Raw genomic sequence first — 25,929 nt, forward strand, 5'->3', positions numbered from 1 at the left:
GCTGGGGCCTGTGGTGGTACCTGAAGTTGTATGAGTGATATTAATTGATTTTTTTTTATGAATGCTGGTATTGGTAGGAATTTGCAATGCAAACAGGCAGCCTTTCAAACTGTGCCTATTGTAATTAGAGCAAGCTTTTAAGATTCTTTGAAGTACTAAATGTTTATGAAATTCAAATAGGCATGCCAATCTGCACAATAAAGGGACCCTTGGTAGTGTTTTTAAAAATCATCTATTTTGTAGATGTAAATATATGCCATAATTAGTGGGAAGTAACTGGAAGAGCTGGGCTGGCTGAGTTTATTCCTATTATTCTTATTTAAAACAGCTGTGGCCAGAGAGCTGCATCTGCTGTCCCTTGTATTGGGCCCTGGCACAATGGCTCAACTGAACAAAGTGAATGAGTATGCTTAGAGACCCACTTCCCTAAGGGCAGCTTCCTTACTTCCCCAAGGCGGTTGTCTAGCTGGGGAGGTGTCCAGCATCACCCTAGCCTCCTCTTCCAGGCTCTGATGGTCTGTGGGCTGGCTCAAAGGGGCTGGACCAAGGTACAGATGCATGCAAATGAGGCAGACTGGGAGGGCTTAGGGTCTGCCAGCTTTCTCCAGACCCCCCAGATCGGTACTGTCTCCTAAGGCCCTTCGGCCTGACAGCTCACTGCCCAGTACAGAGCAATTGTCCTTTGGCGCCTGCAGGAGCAGCTGCAAGGCCCGCGTGGTGAGCCCTGCTTGGCCCATCCTCACCATGTGGCAGGTCTGGACAGCCGCCCACAGCAGGGCCCAGCTCCCAATGCTGCCTGCCAAGCAGCCAGATGCTGCCATTGGAAAAAATTGCTTCACAATTTGAAATCTTGGTCCTTTGATCATGGCTCAGAGAGGATGCAGAAGAGAGGTTCAAAGTGGCGGTTTGAAAACACTGGTCTCCTTGATCTATCAGGGCCTATTATATCATCTCTTGTAGGGGACAGTCCTGGGTAGAAGAGCGAGATAGGTAGGAAGGGAGTGTGTCTGCAGGCTGCTTCTGACCCTGTATTCCCTGTCTTCCTCTTGCTATACAGGGATTATCTGCCTCACTTTGTCTAGCAAGCTTTTCCCCAGTGGCAAATAGTTATCATCCTAATTCTGTTGTGTGTGAACAGTACACTCCCAGCCTTTACTGGGAACTTTGGCTTTTACTTCTGATCCTTCTACCCTTGCAGCCATATCTCCAGAGGTTGGGGATTTTGCAGTCATGAAGCTCAGAACTCAGCATCCTGAGTAGCTAGGATTGCAGGCATGAGCCACCAGTGCTGGGCCTGGAGCACATTCTTCCTTCCTTCCTTCGTTCCTTCGTTCCTTCGTTCCTTCGTTCCTTCGTTCCTTCGTTCCTTCGTTCCTTCCTTCCTTCCTTCCTTCCTTCCTTCCTTCCTTCCTTCCCTCCCTCCCTCCTTCCCTCCCTTCCTCCCTCCCTCCCTCTTTCCTTTCTTCCTTCCTTCCTTCCTTCTTTTCTTCATTTCTTCCTTTCTTCCTTCATTTCTTTCTACATTTTTTATTGTAAAAATACTGTACAGAGGGGTTACAGTTACATGAGCAAGGTAGTGAGTACATTTTCTCTCGAGCATTGTTAACTACTCCTTTGTTTTTCCCCTACCATCCCTTCCCTCCCACCTCCACAACTATACACTGCTCTAGCCTAAATTGTAAGGTTCATTTTTCACCATAGTGTCTTGTGCATCTCAGTGTTACAGTGGGTCAACTTGTATCCCTATTTAAGCATTTTGTTTTTTCCCTTCCCCTCCCCAAATTAGAAAAATGTATATGCAAGATTCAGGGCACCAACATCAAATGCAGTGAAAAAGGGTTGGTTATACCATGGGGTAGGAACATATAAAGAAACAGAAAAAAAAAATCACATGGTACATTATAAATATGTTAGAAACAATAGCAAGCAAGAAAACCACTTGTGTCCCTATCTTAGGGTTCATTTCGCTCAACATCATCTTATCTGGTCATATGTACATAGCTTTTGACCTTTTCTGCTTGTCCCAGACGTATACTAGTTGTTGCAAATAAGGGAAACCATGGGACCTATGTTTCTTTGGGCCTGGCTTACTTCACTTAATATAACTTTTTGCAAGTCCTTTGCATTTCCTAAAAAATGGGGTGATGTCATTCTTTCTGATGGAAGCATAGAATTCCATTGTGTGTGTGTGTGTGTGTATCACATTTTCTTGATCCATTCTTCTATTGAGGGGCATCTGGGTTGGTTCCATATCTTAGCTATGGTATATAATATGGAGCACATTCTTAAATGAACAGGATTATTGACTGAAAGGACACAGAGGAGAAGCCAAATCCCAAATCTTCTCTGGAAGTTGTGAAATAATGAATGTAAAAGAAAGATGATTTAGGCAATAATCTGGAACTTTTTGATGATGCTTCTTTTGTTTCTGTGCTTTTTGACACAGTCCAGTTCCTTGCCCCTATCTTTGAAACCTGCCTATGCTTCCACTATGTTTTTAGGATTTGCTTGCAAATAGATCTGCCCACAAATACAGTCTTTAATTCACTCAGTACACATTGGTTAATGTGTATTGGTTGCCCTTCTTGTTTTTCTGTTTGAAAAATCCAGTGCTTGTGTCTGGCCACAGACACATGAGAGTTGGGGCTAAGCCTGGCTTGGTTGTGACAGTCTTTACATTTGGTGATTACAAACCACTGTGTCTACTCTGGGAAGGTCTCCATGAATGCGACTTGGCTCTGTCCTGGCCAGTATCCAAAATTGACAAGTTAATAGGAGTGATTGTTGACATTATTAACAGCTGTCATTTCCATAACATGCTACAAAAGAGTTTTCTATACATTATCTCCTTTCCTCACCACAGTGGCTTTGGGACACAATTTCATTCCCTGTGTTTAAAGACAAAAAAATGAAACTCTGTTGTTCATGCTGTCAGTCACATGTCTGCAATGAGGTGATGACAGAGAAGAGGCAGTACCCACAAATGTCTGAATGAGATTGAGTGAGAGGCTGAAAGCAGTATAATAAGGCTTAATGAAAACATACGCAGAACTTGACTCCTTGGAAACAGCCTGAACTTAGAAGCAGCCCTCTGGGTAAGGAGAGGATACCTGAACTGAAGGAGGAAGTAGGAGAGAATTATAGAATAATTTTACATTAGGAATGTTCTTAGGTCTGTCACTTCAGAGGATCTAGATGGAAGCTGGGAAACTAATAGTGTTTCCCAATATTCTCAAATTAAGGTGAGGTAGGCAGAATGATGGCTCCTCAGAGATGTCATTGAATCCACGCTATCTATAACTGTGTCATATTACATAGCAAAAGGAAGTTAAGGGTGGTAATCCACAGGTGGGAGAATATCTTACATTATCTGAATGAGTCTAGTGTTGTCAGCAGGTTTTTTTTCCAATGGAAGAAGGAGGCAAATAGAAGACATCTTACTTCAAAAATGGAGGCAGGGACTATGGACAAGGAATATGGGTGGTCCTTAGAAACTGAAAGAGGTGATTGATTAACAGATTCCTCCCTAGAATCTCCAGCAGGAAGCACAGCCCTGCCAGTCAATTCAATACATCAGTCTTAGTCTGGTGAGATCTGAGTTGAATTTCTGGTCTGCTAAAGTACAAAATCAGTTAATGTTTTAAAACCATTGAATTTGAGACAGTTTGTTACAACAGCAATAGAAAGTATATTTGACAAGAAAAAAAAGTAGTTAACTGAATTCCTTGTATCTGAAAATACTTAGGCATGGGACAATGGCAGGCCAAGATATGGAAAGATTTTTTTAATATATTTTTTTATTGTAAAGATTCTGTAGGGGTTGCAGTTACATGAATAAGTAATGAGTACACTTTCTGTCAAGCGTTGTTACTCCTCCTTGTTTTTCCCCTACCATCCCTTACCTCCCCCCCAAGTTGTAAAGTTTGTTTTCAACATACTGTCTTGTACATCTCATTGTTACAATGAGTCAACCTGTATCCCTATTTAAGCATTTTGTTATTTCCCTTCCCCTCCCCAAATTAGAAAAATGTATATACAAGATGCAGGGCACCAGAATCAAATACAGTAAAAACAGAGGTTATACCATGGAGAATAACATAAAAAGAAACAAAAAAAAATCATACAGTACATTATAAGTACATTAAAAACAACAGCAACATAAAACCTCTTGTGTCCCTATTTGGGGTTCATTTTACTTAGCATCATCTTATTATGGTCATATGTATATGGCTTTTGAACTTTTCTACTTGTCCTACACATGTACTGGTTATTGCAAATGAGGGAAACCATGGGACCTCTGTTTCTTTGCGCCTGCCTTACTTCACTTAATATAATTTTTCCAAGTCTTTTAATTTCCTAACAAATGGGGCAATGTCATTCTTTCTGATGGAGGCATAGAATTCCATTGTGTATATATACCACATTTTCTTGGTCCATTCATCTACTGAGGGGCATCTGGGTTGGTTCCATATCTTAGCTGTGGTGAATAATGCTGTGATAAACATAGTTGTGCTGGTAGCTTCCTATGGCCTTGTTTGTGATCATTTGGGTAAATGCCCAAAAGTGGGATTTCTGGGTCATAGGGGAGCTCTATGTGGAGTCTTTTGAGGAAACTCCATACTGGTTTCCAAAGTGGTTGAAAAGGTTTACACTCCCACGACAATGCAGTAGGGTTCCCTTTTGGCCACATCCCCTCCAGCATCTGTTGTTATTAGATTCTTGATTATAACCATTCTAACTGGGGTGAGGTGGAATCTCAATGTTGTTTTGATTTGCATTTCTTTCATGGCTAGAGAAGTTGAGCATTTCTTCATGTGTCTATTGACCATTCTTATTTCCTCTTCAGAGAAGTCTCTCTTTAAGTCTTTAGCCCACTTATTATTCGGGCGGTTGTTTCTTTGAAAATTTATTGTTGGGATTTAATTTTTTGAGTTCCATGTATATTTTAGATATAAGACCCTTGTCCATTGCATGGCTAGTGAAGATGTTCTCCCAATCTGAGGGCTATTGATCTTGCTAGCTATGGCCTTTGCCATGCAGAAGCTGTGCAATTTCATGCAATCCCATTTGTCCAACCTTTTCTTTGATTTGTATCTGGGTCTTTATTAAGAAAATTTCAGCCTGTGCCAAGGAGTCTTAGAGTTTCTCCTATTTCTTCCTGTAATGTTTTCAGGGAGTCTGCTTTGACTTTGAGGTCTTTGATCCATTTGGGTTTGATTCTGGTACAGAGTGATATATAAAGATCTAGCTTTATTTTTCTACAGATATTTAACCAATTTTGCCAGCACCATTTACCGAAGAGGCTGTCTTTCTTCCATTCTTTTTTTTTTTTTTTTTTTTTTTTTTTTAGCTCTCTTATAGAAGATTAGGTGGCTGTAGGTCTGAGGGTTCATTTTTGGGTCTTCAGTTCTATTTCATTGGTCCTGTTCTTGTGCCAGCACCACGCTGTTTTTATTACTATGGCTTTGTAGTAGAGTTTGAAATTTGATATTGATATTCTCCAGCACTGTTCTTTCTGCTGAGGATTGTTTTTGCTATTTGGGGTCTTTTATTTTTTCCGTATGAATTTTTGGATTGCTTCTTCTATTTCATTGAAGAATGAGGTTGGGATATTGATAGGTATTGCGTTGAATTTGTAGATAGCCTAGGGCAGTATTGCCATTTTCATGATGTTAATCTTCCCTCTCCAGGAGCATGAGAAGTTTTTCCACTTCCTTAGTTCTGCTTTAATTTTCTTTTTCAGGGTTTTAAAGTTTTCATCATAGAGGTCTTTCACTTCCTTAGTTAACTCTCCTAGGTATTTTATTTTTTGTTGGGCTACTACAAAAGGAGTTGCTTTCCTTATTTCAGATGTGCTCTTCTCATTATTGGCATACAGAAAAGCCATTGATTTTTGAGGGTTAATTTCATACCCTGCTACTTTGCCAAAGTTTTGGATCAGCTCGAGTACCTTGGGACTGGAATCCATGGGGTGCTTTAAACACAAGGTCATGTCATTCTGTAAAGGGGGAGAGTTTTACTTCATCTTTTCTTATTTGGATCCCCTTTATATTTACATCTTGTTTTATTGCTCTAGCTAGGCATTCTAATACTAAATTGAAGAAAAGTGGAGAGAGTGGATATCCTTGTCTTGCTCCTGAATTTAGAGGAAATGGTTTTAGCTTTTTGCCATTAAGTATAATGCTGTAGGTTTGTCATACAGCCTTTATTATATTGCAGAATGGTCTATGGATTCCTAGTTTTTCCAGAACTTTCATCATAAAGGGGTGTTGGATGTTGTCAAACATGGAAAGATTTCTGCTTGAGGAGTTAGGAGAAAGAATCAGCCTCTGCACTGGGTGGTTCATAAATAGGGAACACTAGAAGCATATTTCTCAGAAAGATTTTCCCTGGGCTTGCTTTTCCCAGCTACACTAGCAGTGTTTTGTTTTTTTTTTTTTAAACACAGCAGAACCTGCTACGGGAACAACTTATTTTGGCTAGCCAAAATAAGGATATGGTTTGAATTTGGCATTGATTGAGAAGGTAAGTTTGCACTAGGCGTTAGCTGTTTTTTGGATTTTTTTTAAGTTTTATTTATATTTTACTCCATGTTTATTGTTGTTAAAGTAGTTGTACAAAGGAGTTGTCATTTAACAAAACAAAGCATTTTATTAGTATAGTGCATTTTATTCACTGTCACCCCTTTCAACATTCTCATCCATCCCTCCCAAACCCATCCCTTCCCTCACTATTTTAATTTTACTGTTAGAAATAGCATGCCATGATCAGATTAGGCTGATTAATCAGATGTAGTTTGAATTTCAAGAGCAGCACTTTTTTTCCACCTTATTTTCTTCCCTTTAGAACTCCATGAAATAGGTTTGCTTTACACCCTGAGTTTTCATTTGCAGGGAGATTTGTCAGTAGAGTGGGAAATGAACTCTGTACAATCTTAGACTCATTTTAGTTTCCCTCCTTTATTGTTATTTTAATGCTAACATCCTTCCCTTGGTATTTCCTTGCTCTATAGGAGTTCAGTAACCACTTCTCATCCTGGAATACTTCTAGTACCATCAGCTGACAGTTAATTATCTTTCACATTAATATCTCCCCCTAGAAAATTCCTGAGCAGCCGTTGTTACATGGTCAGATGGCTGCATGATTACTTTTCTATGTTCAAGGGTCATTACAAAAATAATTGTGATATTGGTTGTGAATTAATTATTTACTATTAGTTGGGAAGCTCTTTTAAGATCAAGTAAAGCAAGATAGTTCAAAAATTATCCGTGCCTTTTATCTGAATGAAAGCTAAGGTGTACATTGATCTTACCTATCTAGCAATGACTGTTTTGGGTCATCCAATAGAACATCCAGGCAACTTAATCAAAATTGTGTCCAAGAATTGTTCAATATAGAACTCTTTATAATAGGTCCAGTTGGAAATATCACACATGCCCACACAGAGTGCATAGACCATGACTTTTTTTTTTTTTGGTGGGTCATGGTGCTTGAACTCTGGGCCTGAGAACTGTCCCTCAACTCTTCAGCTAGTGCTCTACCACTGAGCCACAGCACCACTTCTGGCTTTTTCTGCTTATGTGGTGCTGAGCAATTGAACTCAGGGCCTCGTTCATGCAAGACAAGCACTCTACCACTGAGCTACCTTCCCAGCCCATGACATTTTTTATTATAGTACCAAGGATGAATGTCATAAATATAATACTAGACAAACAAAACCATGGGAGAAATACTATATGAATTCCCTCACTTAATTTTTTTTTTAAATAACAGACAAGTAGGGCACTGGTGGCTTATGCCTGTAATCCTGGCTACTCAGGAGGCTGAGATCTGAGGATTGTGGTTCAAAGCCAGCCCTAGCAGAAAGTCCAAGAGACTCTTTATCTCCAATAAACCACTCAGAAAACCGAAAGTGGCGCTGTGGCTCAAGTGGTGGAGTGCTAGCCTTGAGCTGAAGAGCTTAGGGACAGTGCCTAGACCCAGAGTTCAAGCCCCATGACCCACCAAAAAATAAAAAAATACAGACAAAACTAAGGTGTAATGTACTGGGATCATGGTTAGTCTTTGAGGTATGGGGAGGGTTTGGGGGCATGTATATCTCTGGATGTTGTCCTTTAATTTTACGTAAAAATCATAACTTTAACAACTTTAAAACAAAATTTTTTGGCTTGGTTAAAGATAAATTTTTTACAGTGGATGTTCTTTTATATCTTCATTCTTGAAGGTTCACATCAGGATAACCAAAGATGATGCATCCATTCTAAATTAAAACAATACTAAAATTACTCAGGGAGTTCAGACCCCACAATACCGCAAAGGTTGAGATGGTGGGAATAGTCTGACCAGGCAGTAAGGAGATTACTTGTCTGAAGGGAATTTACACACAATGGGAAACGCATCAAAAGTCTTTTCTTTTTATTATCACCATGTACCCACTATTCTTTATATTGTCATAGATTGTGGATGGGTGGGGGGTTGTTTGCCCAAATTTTTAATGTCTTAAATAATTGGTAAGGTTAGTATTGGACTTTTATAACATAGTATGTGCTTCACTATGGTTGCAGCATAGGATTCAGTTCCATGACCCCTTTAGGAGAAGTTTGGGTCTGTAGCACTCATAGTGCTATAGCTTCCATTGGTGGTGGTAAACAGATTTACAAATGAGCAGTGATTGCATAGTGATTATGAAAACCCAAGTCTTGAGTTACTTCAGTTCTCTCAATTCCACAGTTCTACTTTTGGAGTCTTTGTTTTTGAAATTTTCAACTACAGAAATAGAGTGATTAATACTAGAAGTAATTGTCCAGTAAAGAAAGGCCCACTATTTCCCACTAACTCCTTTTTTATAACACCAAATATAAAATTTTGAAATGTGAAAAAATGCATGTCTGGGTATTTTATTTATGATTTATGTCCCCATGTAAGTTCAAGGAGCAAAAGGTGAGAAAGTTTACAATATTTATGGATACTATCTAAAACTGGACAGGTGCAAGTAAAAGCAGATTGAAAACCAGACAAATGAGCTTGCACTGGTTGTTAGTGGCTATTAGGAAGCCACTGGCCATGTTAAGCACTATAGTTGAATGCTGAATTTAGCTTGGAAGGAGAAAGGGGAAAAGGGAAATTGAGTATATAATTCTACTTACTTTGGGGTGGGGGGATCCAGTTGTGGGGCCTGAACTCTGGGCGTGGGCGCTATCCCTCAGCTCTTCAGCTCAAGGCTAGCGCTTCACTACTTGAGCCACAGCACCACTTCCAGCTTTTTTCTTTTTGCTTATGTGGTGCTGAGGAATCGAACCCAGGGTCACCTTCCCAGCCCTACTTACTTTATTTTATTTTTATTTTATTTTTTTTGGTCATGGGGCTTGAACTCAGAGCCTAGACACTGTCCCTGAGCTTTTTCACTCAAGGCTCGTGCTCTGCCTCTTTGAGCCACAGTGCCACTTACAGTTTTCTGGTGGTTAGTTGGAGATAAGAGTCTCACAGACTTTCCTGCCCCAGCAGGCTTCAATCAACCATCCTCAGATCTCAGCCTCTGTAGTAGCTAGGATTACAGGTGTGAGCCACCAGCACCTGGCTTATTTCTTTTTATTTGAAGGCAGAAAATAGGAAGTTTTGCCTAAAGAGATGGACATTTTTCCTAATACTCCAAAAAGGAAATTCAAATGCACGTCTTATTTTATTGTGTGTATATGTGTGTGTGCATGTATGTTTATGTTATATAATATCTTAAGTCTTCAGGGTAGTAAGTGCCTTTGAAGGTATTACAAGTAGCTAGTTAAAATGTGCCAAACGTCACAAAATGCAAAATCCTATTTGAGCATCTGCCTACCTCTCAATAGTCGTCACAATAGTTCATATTTTACCTGTCACCTTTGGCTTAGACAGCTGTAACTACCTCCTCATCTATGTCTGTGTTTTGCTTTCTTTCTATTTTCCCCAAACAGTGGTCAGAGGTGTCTCTTCACATCTGATCATACCTTATCAATGCTCCCCCTCCTACTTTCCTAAAACTCCCATGTCCCTTTGGTCTCATGATATGAGAGTCCAACTCTCCTGCTACCCCCTGTGCATCTGCCATATGCTCTCATTTGCTGTCTCTCCTACCTTATTTTTAGTCCTCCTTGGTGACTGCATGCCCCTCCACTCCCCACACTTCTTTTCTCTGACAGAATGTCCCTCTTTTGGATCTTAGCTACAGCAGCATCCCTCAGTGACTACCTTTGTCTATTTTGTGCTGCAAAAAGGAGATACCACAGACTGGGCAATTCATAAAGAATAGAAATTTCTCATACTTCTAGAGGCTGTGAAGTACAGGATTGAAGCACCAACATCTTGAGGCTGCCATTGTGCAACCTCATATTATAAAAGGCAGAAAGGTGAGCCTGCCCAATCCTGAGAACCTTTTCTACTCAGGCATTAATCCATCCATTAGGGCAAAACAAATGGATTAACACCTTTCCAAAGGTCCCATAGACCAACAATGTTGCTTTGAAGATTACATTTCCCTCATATTAAGACCACAGCAATGACCTAAGTACTATAGTCTCCTCCTTCTCTAACAGACATGGCTTTCTGAAGCACTGCTATAATTTCATCACTTCTTGGCACTAGAACTCTTGAAAAGTCCCTAGTCTCTACAGGATATAATCTTCTCTTTCCAGTTAGTCCCTCTGAGCCTGGACCTAAGTTATATTTCGAAACTCAGTTCTCCCAGACTCCCTAGTCATTGTACCAGAACCAGTGTGAGGTACTCTTTTAAGACCTGGCCCACACTGTTCCCTCAGCTCTTCCCTACTTATTCCAGTCCTAGCCCTTCTGTAAGTAAATCTGGTTAGAGGCCGCGCTGTCCATTATCTGAACCCTGAATGAGTGCCTTTTGCATGGTATTTATTCTCTGTAAGCCATACCATATTAGGTTGTAACAAAGTCCTGTCAAGGGCATAGAATGAGCTTCACATAATAAGTACTTGATAAAAATACATTAAATTAGTACTAAGCATTTAGCATCTTATAAAGCAATCTTTAGTAGGACCTGTTTGCTGTCTGGGTGCTATGATTTCTACAGTTTCTTTTGCTCACTCATAACAAATGATTAGTCAGCTGTACAATCTCTTGTCTTTGCAGTGTCTCTGAAGATTTGGGTATAAGAAATTAATTCATGAATACATTTCCTGTTATACTCATTACCTGTCTCAAGTAATTGTAATCTCTCTGTACACCACCTTTGTAATAACAATAACGTATATTTAAAAAAATAAAATATTAGCATCAAAAAATAGAAAAGAATGGTATAATCACTATTATTCACTATTCCTTAATCACTGTTGTGATCGGTCAGGTTCTTTTCAACATTGCATTTGCAAGTATAAATATGAAATTCAGAATGTAAAAAGATTGGTCTCGAGGTTGTTCTTTTTAACTCTCACTACTGACTGAGGCTCCAGGTCCTAAAATAAAAGCAATATCAAAAAGTAGAATGAGCTTTTCCATATACTAATTTCTTTAAAATATTGGTTGTCAGATACTTTCAGAAGCCTTTAAGATGTAGGTCCTAGTTATCTAGTTGAATTTAAGATCACTGTCAGTACAAGATAGCTACATGGTACAGTAACAGAGAATTGACTATGGGATCCTTTTTTAGAGGAAAAAGAATATATTAACTGCATGAGAAATAAGAAATTAAGTTAATTGAAAGAGAAGTAAACCAGTGAGGCTAATTTTCACTGCAAAACAGTTCTATCTACTCTGCTATAACCCAGAATTCTTTATGAGAAACAGATTTGTGAGGTTTTTCTTCACTACTTTATTCCTGTGGATAGTTCAACTTTAAATCCTGGGAAGAAGCCTCAGTGAAACATTGACAAAAACACAACATGACAGTTTAATGAACAAGAGTATAATCATTTGCTGTCTAAAATGAAAATTCCTTGCATAAGCGCCCCCTTAAGCCAAATGTGTATAAAAGTGTATATTTCTTACAAAGTGCAAATATGAAATTCTATCCTATAGGATCACTAATTGCACTTTCTAGATTTCACTTTAGTGCCATCATTCCCCAAATCAAGTTGGTGGCCCAGTTCAGAAGGAGAGTGAGGAGTGAGGCGCAAGTTCCAGTTTACCTTCTAGCCTATTCTAGCTATAAACATCTGATGATTTCCTACAGAAAGCATTAGCAATCTTTGACAGATAACATGTGGCTCTCAGCTCAGTCTCTTCCTGTCATTTAGAATTGTCCATCTAAAAAAGCCTCTCCTTGGCAAGGAGCTTTCATGTTCAGGTTCACTCTGCAGCACAGGAGCAAGTTCCCACGTTCCTCTTACTTTACTTCATTAAACTTGTGCTGCTTTACCATTTGTGTGCATTTTTGCTCAATTCTTTTTCCCAGACATCAGACCCTGGGTAAAACCAGACACCTCGGAGCAGTTTTAGTTTTTGGGGGGAAAAAAAGAAATTCACTCATGCCTTGCTTTTAGTATATAGTCTAGAGACCACTAAATCTTCGGTTGCAAGAACACAGATACTCTGATGCTGAATGTATGCAAGTAAAACAGAATGAGTACATAGTGTCTTTCAAAGGGAAGACTAACCTTTGGGCAGTGACTTGTTTCTAGCAGAGCACCTCGCTTCTACACATACATACACACAAAAACCACACACATACCACAACACTGCTTAATGACCCACCCTGCTCTTCACTGTGACTCCTGGAACTAGAGAATAATTTGCACCCATTTCCTTTCCAACAGGCTGACTTAAACTGCAATATTCAAGATGATGCCGGGGCTTTTTATGGCGTAACCAGTCAATATGAGAGTTCTGAAAATATGACAGTCACCTGTTCCACCAAAGTGTGTTCCTTTGGGAAGCAAGTAGTAGAAAAAGTAGAGGTAAGTTAGCCTCAGGAAACAGAAACTTCCTTCAGGAGCAAGCCATTGCTTTCCTTTAAACTTCCATGGGCAGCATGTTGTACTTTTGCCATGTGTCTTCCTTTCCTTTCTCTTTTTCTCTTCCTCTATTACTTCCAAAAGGCAAAATGATTTGGAAGAACTTAAAAGGAAATAAGTTTGAACCAGCTCTTTCTGAAATTATTCCTGTCTGGCTATCCAGTGCTGGTCACCTCAACAGGCATCCTTAGCAACAGGTATCCTATTGGGATATGGGAGGAAAGCTGCATCAAGGCAGGCCCCACTCTACCACCAGGTCCAGGCCATGCTCAGGTTTTGTGGGTAACAGTCAAGGTGATCTGATGGCATCTGCCTTCAAAAACCCTAACACCTTGAGCTTGATGATGTTGCTTTTGCCATTTCTACTCCCTTCATTTTACTTGTTTTAAATACAAATTCAGTCAATATTACAATGAAATGCCTACAGAATTTCATACTTCTCAACCTTTAGATATTTCTTGCATTGCGCTGAGATGCTTTGCATGAATGTTTGCAGTTGGAATTCCCTTCCAAGTTGTGTTTTCTATTGTCTTCTACACCAGTCCATGTGTAGTGCAGTTACCTGCAATAGATCTGGACCTCTAAGAACCAGGAGTCCAGCCTGAATGTGCAAGGACTTTGTGCTTTGGATTGAGTGTGAAGATTCCTTATGGGAGAGAAGGAAGAGGATATATTTAAGACCCTGGTCTGAGCTATGAGGTTCTGGGATGCTTTAGATACCTCTAGCTTCCTGAACATAAGACAGGTTGTGAGAATTGGTAAGGCAGAAGAGGTAAGCTGACTTGATGTCAGGTTAGGCATGGAAATCAGACAAAACGATTTTAAGTGGAATGTAGAAACTGACTGCATATTAAAAATTAAAGGAGGAAGTGCCAAAGGTCACATTTATGCTTGTCACTATCAATGATAAGGAAATAAAAATAGGATGATTGTGGATGGAAAACTACAATTGAGGAGATAAGTAAAAACAAGATAAAGCTATGGGAATGGAGAACTAACTGCCCAGAAGAAATAAAAAGAACATAACATAAGAGTTAAATTTGGGGAGCAGCAACCAACTCTGAGGTCAGACACTATTTGTGAAGAGGTTATAAACAAGGAATGGGGTCAACATGGAAACCTGAGGAGATGGTAAGGTGGTAGCCATGTAAGACAAGACTGGGAGACTTGGGAGACTGGGTGACCTCTAGCTTTCTGAGGAGGAAGCAAACTATCCATCAGTGGTTAGGAGTGTGAAAGATTAGTGTTAGGCATTGTTAGTGAATAGGAAGCTATCAGGGATGGCTTCTGAAGGTGTGTTTCCTGCTTGGATAGGTGCATGAGAGAAAGATGAGCCAGACAGGTTATGTTATCTTCCTAGACTTAAGATTACTCGTGGTGCCCTCAGTGGGTTCAAAGTTCTGTGCAAGTTCAGGGAGGGAGGAAAGGTTGCTTTGACCAATAATACAATACCAGAAATTTTCATGGAGAAGATAGTATGAGTGTGACAGGTAGAGGTGTACCTTAAAGCCTTTATTTAGATTGTGTGTTGCCAGACACTAGTGGCTCACTCCTGTAATCCAAGCTACTCAGGAGGCTGAGATCTGAGGATCGCAGTTCAAAGCTAGCCCAGGCAGGAAAGTCCAGGAGACTTTTATCTCCAATAACCCACTCAGAAAACCAGAGGTATCACTGTGGCTCAATTGGTAGAGTAGTTATCCTTGAGCTGAAGAGCTGAGGGACAGCACCCAGGCCCAGAGTTCAAGCCCCACGATGACCACCCCCCCCAAAAAAAAAAAGATTGTGTGTTTACATTTATTGGCTGCTTATGTTTTATTGCCAATAGATAGGCATTTGAATCAAAATCCTTTTTCTTTTCTTCTTTTCTTTTCTTTTCTTTTCTTTTCTTTTCTTTTCTTTTCTTTTCTTTTCTTTTCTTTTCTTTTCTTTTCTTTTCTTTTCTTTTCTTTTCTTTTCTTTTCTTTTCTTTTCTTTTCTTTTCTTTTCTTTTCTTTTCTTTTCTTTTCTTTTCTTTTCTTTTCTTTTCTTTTCTTTTCTTTTCTTTTCTTTTCTTTTCTTTTCCTGGTCCTAGGTCCTGAACTCAGGGCTTGGGCACTGTTTCTGAGCTTGTTTTTTTGCTGAAGGCTAGCACTCTACTACTTGAGCCACAGCTCCACTTCTGACTTTTTGGTAATTTATTGGAGATAAGTCTTACAGACTTTCCTTCCTGGGCTGGCTTCAAACCATGATCCTCACATCTCAGCCTCCTGAGTAGCTAGGATTACAAGTGTAAGCCCAGCCTTCAAAATCACTTCTTAAATTCAAGTTTTTTAGTTGAGCAGATCTGTTTCTTTTAAGTTACCAACTATGCAACTGTTGCTGAACTCTATTTTACCCTGTCTCTTTATCTCCTTATCCCAAATAGTGTATTTTATGTTATTTTAAGGCAACTTTATAAGTAGATTCTGATACTAGGTGAAGCAATTCAATATCACCATTTATCCTTTTCCTATTTCTAAGACAGTAATCAGCATTTATATTTCCAAATGATGAGAGCATGTTTAATTTAATTTTTTATTGTTATTATAAAGGTGATGTACAAAGGGATTACAGTTATATAAGTGAAGTAAAGAGTACATTTCTTTTCAATGTTAGCCCTTCCCTCCCTCTCTCCCAGTTCTAATGAGAACATTTTAAAGTGCAAGAAAAACAAAGTTTGAATGCTGTAATTACAATTACATTAAATTTAGGTGTTATTTTGGGGAAATGAATATATTGATTTTTTGTTTTTTTGTTTTTTGTTTTTGTTTTTTTTGTCAATTGTGGGGGTTGAACTCTGGGCTTGGGTGCTATCCCTGCGCTCTTCAGCTCAAGGCAAGCACTCTACCACTTGAGCTACAGCGCCAATTCAGTTTTCTTTTTTTTTTTTTTTTTTTTTTTGGTCGGTCGTGGGGCTTGAACTCTGGGCCTGAGCGCTGTCCCTCAGCTCTTCAGCTCAAGGCGAGCGCTCTACCACTTGAGCTACAGCGCCACTTCCGGTTTTCTGGTGATTTATTGGAGATAGGAGTCTCATGGTCTCTCCTGCCCAGGCTGGCTTTGAACCGCGATCCTCAGATCTCAGCCTCCTGAGTAGCTAGGATTACAGGCGTGAGCCACCAGCGCCCGGCCCAATTCAGTTTTCTAGTGGTTTATTGGAGATAAGAGTCTCACGGACTTTCCTGCCCCGGCTGGCTTTGAACCGTGATCCTCAGATATCAGCCTCCTGAGTAGCTAGGATTATAGGCGTGAGCCACCGGTGCCTGGCTTAATTTTTTGTTCTTAACATATATATTTTTATTGTAAAGATACTGTACAGAGGGGTTACAGTTACATGAGCAAGGTAATGAGTACATTTCCTATTGAGCATTGTTAACATTCTCCTTTATTTTTCCCCTACCATCCCTTCCTCTACCTCCCCAGTTCTCCCTCCCCTCCCCGCTGGATATATTATTAATGTCAAAATTTCCAGTCATGAGCCTGTTTGCATTTCTATCTTATTTTAGGTATTTTATAGGGTTTTTAAAAATAGCTTTTTAATACTGATTTGTCCCTTGTTGAATATATTTCTTAATAGTACACATAAAATTTGTGGCAGAGTTTTGGATTTTGCAATATGTGTAAACAGAAGTTCTTTCTGTTTTTAATATGGCTACCTGAGCAGATTCTCTTACTTAGCTCTAGTGATTTTCCTCTTAAGAGTCATGTTTTTTCAGCATATAATCTTAGTGACAGCAAAAAAAAAAAAAAAAAAAGAAAAGAAAAGGAAGAAAGAAAAGCAAAGAAGCTTGGTGCTGATGGCTCACGCCTGTAATCCTAGCTACTCAGGAGGCTGAGATCTGAGGGTCATGGTGCCAAGCCAGCCATGAGACTCTCATCTCCATTCACCTACTCAGAAAAAGCCAGAAATAGTGCTGTGGCTCAAGTGGTAGAGCACTAGCCTTGAGCACAAAGAAGTCCAGGAACAGTGCCCAGGTACCCCTAGTTCAAGCCCCAGGACCAGCACAGAACTAAGGAAAGAGAAGAAAGGAGGCAGGTAGGCAGTATTTTATTCAAGTGCCTTTTTTGTTTTGTGCCAGTACTGGGGCTTGAACTCAGGTTCTAAGTGCTATCCCTGAGCTCTTTTCTTGCTCAAGGTTAGCACTCTACCATTTGGGGCACACTCCCACTTCTGGCTTTTTGGTGATTAATTCAAGATAAGAGTCTCATGGAGGGGCTGGGAATGTGGCTTAGTGGTAGCCTATCATGCATGAAGTCCTGGGTTAGATTCCTCAGTGCCACATAAACAGAAAAAGCCACACATGGGCGCTGTGGCTTAAGTAGTGGAGTGCTAGCCTTGAGCAAAAGAAGCTCAGGGACAGTGTCCAGGCCCTGAGTCAAGCCCCAGGACTGGCCAAAAAAAGTCTTACGGACTTTTTCCTGCCTGAGCTTGCTTTGAACTTCAATCATCAGATCTCAGCCTCCAGAGTAGCTAGGATTATAGGCATGAGCCACAGGAGTGAGCCACAGGTACCTGTCTCAAATGCCTTTTTAACAACTTATATTTGATTTTTCTCCAGTTTTTCTCAATACAGCTCCTCTGCGTGAAGAAGTCAAGCTTTATGTCTCAGAAGTAATTATTACTCGTGTGTGTGTGTGTGTGTGTGTGTGTGTGTGTGTGTGTGTGTGTGTGTGTGTGTGTGTGTGTGTGTGTGTGTGTGTGTGTGTGTGTGTGTGTGTGTGTGTGTGTATACACGTACTTGGGGCCTCAGCACTGTCCTTGAAGTTATTTTGCTCAAGGCTAGTGCTCTGTCACTTGAGCCACAGCTCCACTTCTGTCTTTTTGTGGTTAATTGAAGATAAGAGTCTCTCAGACTTTTTCTGCCTAGATTGGCTTCAAATCACGATTCTTAGATCTCAACCTCTTAAGTAGCTAGGATTACTGGTTTGAGCCACTAGTGCCCAGCTTACTCTATACTTTTAAAATATAGTTTAGGGCTGGGAAGGTGGCTCAGTAGTAGAGTGCTTGCTTTGCATGCATGAGACCCTGGGTTCGATTCCTCAGCACCACATAAGCAAAAAAAAAAGCCGGAAGTGGTATGCTATGGCTCAAGAGGTAGAGCACTAGCCTTGAGCTGAAGAGCTGAGGGACAGTGTCCAGGCCCCACAGCCAAAAAATTAAAATAAAATATAGTCTAGCAAATTTTAATATTTAGTATCTATATGTCTCAAAAAAGAATCAGAATGTTTTCCTACTTCTGTGGCCTAGCATAATATGTGACCTTGTCAGGTGGCTCATACCTATAATCCTAACTACTCAGGAGGCTGAGATCTGAGGATCATTGTTCAAAGTCAGCCTGGTCAGGGAAATCCATGAAACTAAGATAACCACCAGAAAACCGGAAGTGGCATTGTAGCTTATGTAGTAAAGCATTCCCCTTGAGCTGAAGAGCTCAGGGACAGTGCCTAGGCTCAGAGTTCAAGCCCTATGACCAACCAAAATAATAATAATAATAGAAATAGTTATTCTTTAAACCTGCCTGGTAAATGGTTTGCTCTTTATATATTTTGTTAGCATCTATCTTTATTAACAAATAAAATCATATATATGTATTGTATGCATATACTATTTTGAAATACAGCTCAGTTGAGATGAGGCTGCTTCCTTAAATTTCCATCAGTTAAGGCTTAATTGTATCCCATAGAGTTTGCACATTCGTTTCCTCTTCCCTTTTCCCCATTTTGTGCTAGACCTAAGGCTTGAACTCAGGGCCTGGTTGCTGTTCTTTTGGGGGGAGGGGGGAGGCTCAAAGCTAGCACGCTCTCCATATCTAGCCATATCTCCACTTCCAACTTTTTGGTAGTTAATTGGAGATAAGAGTCTCATGGTCCTGCCTGGGCTTGCTTTGAACTGTGATCCACAAATCTGAACCTCCTGAGTAGCTAGGATTACAGGTGTGAGCCACTAATACCTAGCTAGAAAGACCCATTGTCTTTCTAATTCCTTTTTCATGCAAGGTCATCTGGCACTATTTTTTCTTTCTAAGTATTTCTATGAGATCTTACATTTTGAAGTCAAAAGTATAAAAATGCTCAAATCCTTTTTTTCTCACAGACGGAGTATGCAAGGTTTGAGAATGGCCGATTTGTATACCGAATAAACCGCTCCCCAATGTGTGAATATATGATCAACTTCATCCACAAGCTCAAACATTTACCAGAGAAATATATGATGAACAGTGTTTTGGAAAACTTCACAATTTTATTGGTAATGGTTTTGTCTCCTTCCTACTTTGGCCAAGTGTACTGTGAGGTTTGTTGAGGAGAGTAAGGAAGGTGGGCCATGGCATTGAGGTGTTAACCAACAGAATTTTGGCATCCCTTCAGCAAACTTGGAAGTTTGAGGTTGAAGAGAAAAGTAGAAGAGTAGGGGTCTCATCTGGCTGGGAATTTCTAAGCTTAGCAGATGCAGAGTTTAGTGAGATAATCCAAAGTAGTGGTCCTAGGTTCTCAGCTCTGCATATTAGAAGGACTGCATCCTAGGCCATTTGCATCAGGATTTCCAAGGACAGGGCTCAGGCATGAGTATTTTTTAAGTTTCACAACTAATTCCAGTGTTAGCCAAAGTTGTCTCAGAAACTACCAGGAATGCAAATCTTTAATGAGGCAAAAACTGAGTCATTAGTTCTGTCCTTCAAAAATACCTGGACTCAAGTCATGAAGTATTTTCAAACCCTTCTTGAAGGGGTAACATTCTACTAAAAAAAGGAAAACATAGGCAGTTAAGTCCAAGAGAAATATGAATGAGATTAGGTTACAGTGTCTAAGAAGGGGAAGAAAATATTCTTTACAGACTAAAAATGTGTTCTCATACTTAATGTGGGCAACTGAAGTGAAAGGTCAAGGCAGAGTATTCCAGATTCATGCTGGGAAAACTTACCAATATCCCTGCACAATGTGGCTTCCCATGATACTTAACTAGAAAGCAAAAATTGCTCATAGAAGATTTCTATGGCAAATTTGGGAAGATTATTAGAAACAGTGTTGCCCTCAAAGAACACTTACATCAGTAATGGGCTTCATTAGGGTTATTTAAAAAAAATAAAAATACTTACTGAAATACTCAGTGGAAACAATTTTGCTGAAAGGAACAGCAAAACTATATTGTGGTCAAATATTCAGGCCTTAGAAGAAAGCCTTTCTTTATTATTCTTTGTTACTAGGATTAAGAACTAGAATACTAGCCAGGCACAGTGGCTCATGCCTGTAATCCTAGTTACTCAGGAGGCTGAGATCTGAGGATTGTGGTTTGAAGTCTGAGCAGCGTAATCTGTGAGACTCTTATCTCCAGTAAACTACTCAGAAAAAAGCCAGAAGTGGTGCTGTTGCTCAAGTTACAGAGTACTAGCCTTGAGCCAAAGCCAAGGCCCAGAGTTTTAGCCCCCGGGCTAGCCAAAAACAACAACAACTAGAACTGACAAAAAAAATTGTTTACCTAGAGTTTTGGTTGCATCAGGGCAATAGTTCTCAATCAAGAGATGTACTCGTTTACTTTTTGTAGTGCTATGAATTGAACTGGGGCCTTGAACATACTATGCAACTGCTCTACCATCTCAGCTATACCCCAGCCCGTTTGTCTTTATTTTGATTTTGAGACTACCGCCTTTGACTGGACTGGCTTTGAACTTTTGTCTCCTCCTCATAAGTATCTGGTTTTACAGGTGTGTGCCACTATATGTAGCTTGTACTGGTTAAAAGGAAAAATGTTCAAAATGTTATTTTCTAGTCTCTCTGCCTCATTCCCATCCTCCATGGGCAATTTGTAGCTACCAGTGGTTGTCCAGTTCCCAAAATTCCTTAGTAGTTAACAGTGACTTTCATGAGCCAGCTGTCACATGCCACCATAAAAAGGAAGTCAAGCAATTTTTAAAATTACAGCTCTTTGCATATCAGATTCATCCAAGGGGCTTTAAAAAAGAAACCTGAGGGTGGGGTTCATCATGGGTTTTGTTTGCTTCCTTTTAAAGTTCTTGAGATCATTGTATTTAGTAGTCTGGACTGAGAGCTGCTCCTCTAGGGAGGGACTGGTAAATGAGCTGTAGGCATCTCAAAACTCATGATTGGCATGCTACTGGAAAAACGTGTATTCTAGGGAAAGACTATCAATGGGTTCTCATGTGTGCCTACAAAATGTAGAAATTTGGAATACCTACTTTTTTTTTTTTTTTTGTCAGTTGTGGGGCTTGAACTCTGGGCCTGGGTGCTGTCCCTCAGCTCTTCAGCTCAAGGCTACCACTTTGAGCCACAGCGCCACTTGCGGCTTTTTCTGCTTATGTGGTGCTGAGGAATGGAACTCAGTGCCTCAGACATGCAAGGCAAGCACTCTACCACTGAGCCACCTTCCCAGCCCATAGAATACCTATTCTTTAATAACCACATTAACATCCTTTTTTTCTAATGGACTTTTATGGGTCCATTGGGGAAGGAGAAGGTGCCTGTTTTAGAGGTGTTCTCCATTGCTTTATAAGCCCAAGTACAGTTCTAAGAGTAGACTGTAGTAGATCTTAGACAGCCTTGGGTAGTAACCAGCACAGGGTGAATGGCTTCTCAGTTCTCTTGCAGGGGGTCTGAGCTATTGCTTGAAAGCCAGCCTGCACATTAAGGAGTATTATAGCCTCAGAACCTAACTAATATGGCCTGGAGATATCAGAGCACCTGTGTCCCACCAAGCCCAGGTACCAGTTCTTTGGATTAATGAGGTTAGATTAACTTCAAAAATGCCATTAAACAATTTAATTCCCTTGATATGAGGAATTAATAGCTGCCAATATATATCTGCTAGAAACATACCAAGTCCTTAGAAAAAATTGGATTTAAGCCAGTGCTTATGGATATGAAGACAACCAACTAATTGGAGAATTCTAGAGAAATTGGGCCTTCTGGCTTATTCTCCACTCATGGCTTTTTGAGGAAAAAGTCAGGTAAATGGACCATTATAATCCAAGGTAATGATGACTGTGGAGAACTTGTAAAACCAGGCGTCATGGAAGTACAGAACATGGTAGGGATTTTCAGAATGGTGAAAGATGTTGTTTAAGTTGCCTTGATAGGCAAGCATTTGTCAGATTTACCAAAAAGTGCCATTCTATGTAGGCATATGTAGGTGTCAGTGGTTGAGGTTATTGTGATGAAATGCAAAGGTACAAAAGCCATCCCAGCATCTGATGAGCGAGGCAGGCTGGCAGGCATTCATCAGGTCATTAGAACTGAATGCAAAGGAAAACCGGCTGATGTTTGGCAGTAGGATCATATCATGTTAGAGTTTCACCTAGTCTGGGAGGTTGGGGAAGGCTTCCTGATGACAAAATAACTGAGATATCTAGTTAGCTGAGGACACAATTGCTCCTCAGTTCCTTCTCTGTCAAAGGGGAATAGCACCCACTGATAGAGCTATAATGTCCTATGAGACAATCTGTGTAAAGCATTTCATACCAAGTAGATAGATAGCAAGCACTCAGTTTATGTTGGCTGTGATAGAAATTTTCACTCACTTGGCAGATATTTATTAAGTGACTGCTCAATGACTGTGTGCACCATACACTCTGCTAGTTGCTAAGAAATGCAGTCCATGTCCCTCAGAAAAACAATTCAAATGAATCATACAGTTCTATAGGGCAAATCAGTATGATGAGAGTATATTCTTTAGTCAAGGACCATAAACATGGATGTCTTAAGCACCAGGGAAACTTAATCCTGGTGTATTTTTTCAACCTTAGATTTATTAGAAGGTAGGCTAGGCTCCCAAGTTCAAAATGTTTTCAAGCACCAATGTCATGGAGTCACTGTGGTGTCTTGAATTTGATCAGATTTGCCGTTAGAAACTTCCTTCTAAGGGTGGCATGGATAACTAAGACCACAGTGAAGAGAAGTTGGGTCAGAGAGCTCAAGATCTGAATAGAGGCTGAGGCAGGAGTGTGAGGAAGAATTCAAGAGATAGAAGGGAAAACAGATAGGTATTTCACAATAAAGTTTGGAAGGTAAAGCCTGTATCTGTGAGGAAGAGTTGTCATTGGACTTGATTCTACCCATACTGTTCTTCCTTTCTGTAGCAGCAACTTTTGCTGAGTCTAGCACCACTGGTTAATAAGGTAATAGTGAGCAAGGCACCCATAGAGTTCATATTTGTCATTGGCTATTGTAAAGCAAAACTAAGCACAAGTTTAAAAATAAGATAGGAGAACAAGGAACAAGAATAGATTTTGAATGTTTTTTACCACCACCACCACCACCATCCTCACCCCCTCAAAAAGAGATAAGATGCCAAATACTGGTGGCTCACATTTGTAATCCTACCTACTGAAGAGGCTGAGATTTGAGGATACAAGTTTGAAGCTAGTCCAGGCAGAAAAGTCTGTGAGACTCCTAGCTCCAAAATAACCAACACAAAGCAAGAGGGCTCATCTCAACAAAAAGCTGAGCCTGCTGGTGTGTGCCAATTATCCTAGCTATGCAGACATGTAAGTTAGAGAACTTACTAATGTGAGAACCTCATAATGTGAGAACTACCTAAACAAACACAAAAACAAAAAAACCTAAAGCAAAAAGAGCTATGGAGTGCGGCTTAAGTAATAGACTTGCCTGCAAGGCACTGAATTAAACGGTGCTACCAAAAATTTCTTTTTAAATAATGATAGACAATTGCCTAGGATAAATGATTATCCACAGGGACAAAATAATAGAAAATTCCCTTGATGATAAAAAAAAGAGCTCAGAATATTCAAACACAAAAACCTCACCAATTCTTGTGGTTTTTTTCTTGGACTCAGATGATGGGCAAGTCTTGGTGGGATCAGATGAGACTCATAGCTTTCTGAATGTGGGTTAGAGGGTACAGAGTGAGGCTGAGAGGATCTCTGGTCAGTACTTTGTAGTCCTCCAGGCACAAGTGGAATGTACAATCTTCATGTGGCATGATATGTCTGTAACTTTTTTTTTTTAAACAGGTGGTTACAAACAGGGACACACAAGAAACTCTCCTCTGCATGGCCTGTGTATTTGAAGTTTCAAACAGTGAACACGGCGCACAACATCATATTTACAGGCTTGTAAAGGACTGAACATGATTATTTATATATATATAGATATCTGTATGTATATACACACACTATGTGCACACACACACTCTCCATTATCAAACGACTGACTGTAAACCTCACCACACAGAGTGGTGGTGCCCTGGCCCCGAGGTCACCCCAATTTTTCTAAATCTTGTTTGAGTGAAGTCATTTTTTTTCATGTGTTCATTCTGTCATAGCTGTGAAATTCTGGTACAGTTGTAAAAAGAAAAATTGAATCGTTTCTATGTGTTCTTCAGATCTGTCGTATACAATTCCTCGGGAAAGGGGAAACTTAACAACCTAAGTCTCTCTCTGCAGAGACCTGTTTCTTATTGTGGTAGAAAATACTGAGACAGAGCATTGGCCATGGGACATTTACTGCCTTTATACAAATGTATTTAGTTCTCTCTCTCTTTTTATTTCAACATAAAATTCTTGTTTTAAGATACAAGTAAAATTAATCTTTAAATATAAATGTAAATTAGTACACAAAACTAAGAATCTTTAGACTTATCTTTGTAACTAATTAGGGTGGAAGTTATGAAAGAATGTAATTCACTAAATTATTTTTTAAATGAAACCTTTCTTTTTTTGAAACCAAATGTTAAACTATAGCCTTAAGAAATGCTTGGTAGAAATATTCTAATGAGAAAAATTTGTACTTCTTTCCTCATGGTTAAAACTAATCTCCTAATCCATTAAACTCTTAAACAAGGTAATACAAAGGAAGAAGACTTCACCCCTTATCCTTAACATATATAGTATATTTAAAAAATGTAAAATTGTATTGTACTAATGTGATGATTGATTATTTAATGAAAAAGAAAAGATGGCTCTTTTTTGCAATAAGTAGATAAATACTGAAAAAATTTAAGCTTACAATGTTTATAGTCTTGTGTGTGCAGTTATATTTTATATGGACAACCAAATTTTTTATTGAGATGAGTAAATATTCAATCCACTGAAATTTAATAGCAAAAGTCTAAAATTGGCATGAATACTGCACTGTGAGCTGCAAAGAATAGAGAATCCTGTGGCTGGGAGAAAACTTCATTGACCAAACAAGTAAAAGGCTCATCAGTTAGGGTCTCTGCTCCCCCAGAACGTTGCAAGCATCCCCACCAGCCTGTGGATAAATTCTTTATTTCTAGTGACCCAATATAAGTGGGAACCTGCTATAACTGTAACTATGTGTGTAAATATGTGTACTGAGTATGTACACATATACATCTGTGGCTGTTCCACTCCCATTGAACATCTGTTTAGTAGTACTCAGCTAGGTGCTGATGTGTGTACGTATCTCAATCTGTGTCTGTAGTCTTAGATCTGTTCTCTCTAAGGATGCCCAGTACAGCACTTGTTGGACTTAGGTTTAAGAATTCCATCCATCTTTGGACTTTTGCTACCAGGCTCATTCAGGAGGTTCTCTTTCCTAACTAAATATTCCAAAGCCTCGCCTGGGCAGAGTTGGTTTGATTGGGCCACATGTCTTGGGTAATTTCCAAAAGTGCTTCATCGAGGAGGGAAGAGGAAGCCTTCTTTAAAGAAAATTTTTTTGTAATCGTTTGGAATATGTGAACACAATAGGATATGAAGTAAGTCTTGTTATTTACAATCCATGGCAAGATTTTTTTCCACCAAGGCTAGAAAGGACTACACCAAGTGACTTACTCTGTCCCTTTCCCTGCCATCTGCTCTAACCCTCTTGTACATTGTTCAGCATTTTGGGGCCATGAGTGTAGTATTTGGATGGCTTGTTGCAAAAAGAACAGCACTGTATCAGTGTCTGAGAGCCTGACTTCTCCCAGACTCACCAAAGGTCACTAAGGAAAACAGGAGAACTGTCTTATTTGGAAACAGCATAATTGTCT

General features: G+C 39.7%; 1 protein-coding gene across 7 annotated transcripts in view; it reads left to right on the forward strand.

Moving 5' to 3' along the window:
• LOC138825047 (transcriptional enhancer factor TEF-1) overlaps nt 1-24,874 on the forward strand; it is a 263,945-nt gene extending 239,071 nt beyond the window's left edge. For all 7 annotated transcript variants that reach the window (XM_070019409.1, XM_070019407.1, XM_070019408.1 and 4 more), the window contains 3 exons: nt 12,750-12,890; nt 19,057-19,209; nt 23,945-24,874. In XM_070019409.1, the coding sequence (XP_069875510.1) occupies nt 12,750-12,890; nt 19,057-19,209; nt 23,945-24,058 (408 nt within the window). In that variant the 3' untranslated portion in view covers nt 24,059-24,874. The remainder of the gene's footprint in view (nt 1-12,749; nt 12,891-19,056; nt 19,210-23,944) is intronic.
• The last annotated feature ends 1,055 nt before the right edge of the window (nt 24,875-25,929 follow it).

Source organism: Dipodomys merriami, unplaced genomic scaffold (genome assembly GCF_024711535.1).
Source record: "Dipodomys merriami isolate MVZ:Mamm:240054 unplaced genomic scaffold, mDipMer1.0.p SCAF_133, whole genome shotgun sequence".
Classification (NCBI taxonomy): domain Eukaryota; kingdom Metazoa; phylum Chordata; class Mammalia; order Rodentia; family Heteromyidae; genus Dipodomys; species Dipodomys merriami.